This window comes from Bactrocera dorsalis, chromosome 4 (assembly GCF_023373825.1).
Source record: "Bactrocera dorsalis isolate Fly_Bdor chromosome 4, ASM2337382v1, whole genome shotgun sequence".
Lineage (NCBI taxonomy): Eukaryota > Metazoa > Arthropoda > Insecta > Diptera > Tephritidae > Bactrocera > Bactrocera dorsalis.
Genome location: NC_064306.1, coordinates 29,740,232 through 29,742,719, shown reverse-complemented (window position 1 = coordinate 29,742,719; position 2,488 = coordinate 29,740,232). Strand labels below are relative to the sequence as shown.

Genomic DNA, 2,488 nt, shown 5'->3' with positions numbered 1-2,488 from the left:
GGACGCTTGTATGTATGTGCGTGAGTCTTTTCAGTTGAAATGATATTTGAGAATATCTATGCTTTGGCTTATTTGTCGCTAGACACCGCAGGCTGTGACCAATTATTCAGCTGTTTTTTTGGATTTTCTGGGAAGCGAAGTTTATAAGAGGGACCGCAGAACCCGCGCAACCGTTTAGTCATTCTCGAGTAGTGTAACGCTTAATACCAAAAGTTTTTTTCCCTCGCAGACACGAATATGCGTCGCGAGTGTTTGTTGATTTGCCTGGTGCTCGGCATCAGCCTTACGCTAACAGCAGTCACAGGTAATAAGAAATGTAATTTTGTAATTTGAAAATGTATTAAATGCAGAAAAATCGCTTACAGCTGAGAAGGGCGTCATTGTTGTGGCACGTTCTGCCGGCACACCGGCCGCTGCGCACAAGCCAAAGGCTACAGCGGCGCCATTATACACATCCTCGCCACGTCCACCCGTCGCTGCGGTGCAACCGACGGCAGCGCCGACCAAAGCACCCACCGTTGAGGTCCAACCGACAGCAGCGCCCGCTGAGGCATCTACTAAATCCGCACCCATTATTATTAACGCACCACCCCAACTCGCCCCAGCAACAGCAAAGCAGCAAGTTCCAGTTGAAAATGTCACCGAGCCAAAGCCGTTACAAACACCGCCCACAGTTGCCGAGCCAGCACTAACAGAAGCGACACCGAAACAAGCGACGCCACTGCAAGTGACCGGCTTCATTACGAAGAACGGCAGCATATACGAAGTGGTGGACAAGAATGGCATCGGTCGTATCGAGGGTCGTCAGAATTCAGACACTGAGGCTCCGTTTGTCTGTAATTATGGCGCAGTGGTCATTTACAGTGATGTGGCCTGCGAAGAGGTGACCGGCGTACACGTCAGTGGAACACATAACAGAGTGCAAAATTCGGCAGCCGGCAATAAGGAAGAGGAACCGGCCGAGTCGCAGCAATCAACGGCTGCGGTTCAGCAAACAGTCGCCGAAAACACCAACGACAATCACAATGCTGATGATACCACCTCGAACACCGACACCAGCGATATCGCTAAACCCAACATCAAGCCTAATGACGATGATGATGACTCGGTTGAGTTCGACGAAGTGCCGGTGATGAAGAAGCGTCGGCGCGGCAACAAGAAAACCAGCAATCAACGCAAACGTAACGGCAATCGTCAGCGTCCAAATGCTGTGCGTGAGGATGGTGGTAATCGTCGTCGACAGCAAGTCAAGCGTCAGCGACCACAACAGCAGCATCAGCAGCGTCGTCGTCTACAAAATAACCGTAATAAGAGTCAACGTAGACGCTTGCAAAACCAACAAGAACAACAGAAAGTAAAGAGACGCCGCTATCAAAGTGGCAATCGCAATAAAGAGCGACGTCAAAATCAACGGCGCGGCGACAACAACAAAACACATTACATTGACATTATCTATGATTACGAGTGAAGCTGGTTGTGGTTGAAATGAGAGCAAAGACAAAAAAATTTAATAATGATATGTGAAATCGATAAATAGTTACGAAGAGTTGTGATCTAAAGAATAAAACTTTACAGAAAAAATTGAAGCAAGCTTTATTTTGAAAATCCATAAGTAAATAGTCGCTTAATAGATTGTCGATATCCGGTAATAGAAGATAAAATATATAATTTTTTGTCAGTAGGAGTTTCTCCTAAACAGGAGGACAGTTTATTCCGTGGTTTTTCTTCTTATTTTAATATAAAAATCCTTATCATATCTCTCTTCTACAAATTTACTTCAAAATTATACCTTTTGAAACATATTATTTTCCGCAGTCCAATTTCCGTAAGATTCATCCATTCCTTTAAGTCCTCTACATAGTTTTCGAGTTAACTAACTTTGAAAGAATACTACACCAGCAATTGGACGAATCAAAGTTGTTTAAAAAGAATATTTTGACTGATATACAGATCCTTGAAGGCTATATTTCTGCTGGTTCTATAGATAAAGTTTCATGAAAAATGTCGTTACAAATCTGTTTGTGTCTGTTTGAATTTTTCTACATTTTTCTAATTTCCGGACTTGAACCTGAGAAATATATCTGTATCTCTTTCTTTCGTAAAACTTCAATGAAATGTGAAAAACTGTGATAAATTCTCCTATTTTGTAGTCTATAGTTGTATAATTCTCGATAATATTTATATTATATGATATTATTTTTAAGGGTCCATACAGAAATTATTTATGAACAAGTAAGGAAGGACTAAGTTTGGGTGTCACCGAACATTTTATACTCTCGCAAGATAAAGTGATAATCGAGATTTCATTATCCGTCATTTACATATTTGTTTATTTTGGTTCATAATGTATATATTGTATTATACAGAGAAGACATCAGATGGAATTCAAAATAGCGTTATATCGGAAGAAGGCGTGGTTGTGAACCGATTTCGCCCATATTTCGTACATATCATCAGGGTGTTAAGAAAATATTATATACCAAATTTC

The 2,488-nt window shown here is 41.5% G+C and overlaps 1 protein-coding gene across 1 annotated transcript; it reads left to right on the top strand.

Annotated features, from left to right (window-relative positions):
• Positions 1 to 237: 237 nt before the first annotated feature.
• Positions 238 to 1,525, top strand: LOC105233913 (putative uncharacterized protein DDB_G0291608). Its single transcript, XM_049455013.1, has 2 exons — positions 238 to 304; positions 351 to 1,525. Exons 1-2 carry the CDS (start codon positions 238 to 240, stop codon positions 1,466 to 1,468), a joined length of 1,185 nt encoding a protein of 394 aa, XP_049310970.1. The 3' UTR covers positions 1,469 to 1,525.
• Positions 1,526 to 2,488: the final 963 nt, after the last annotated feature.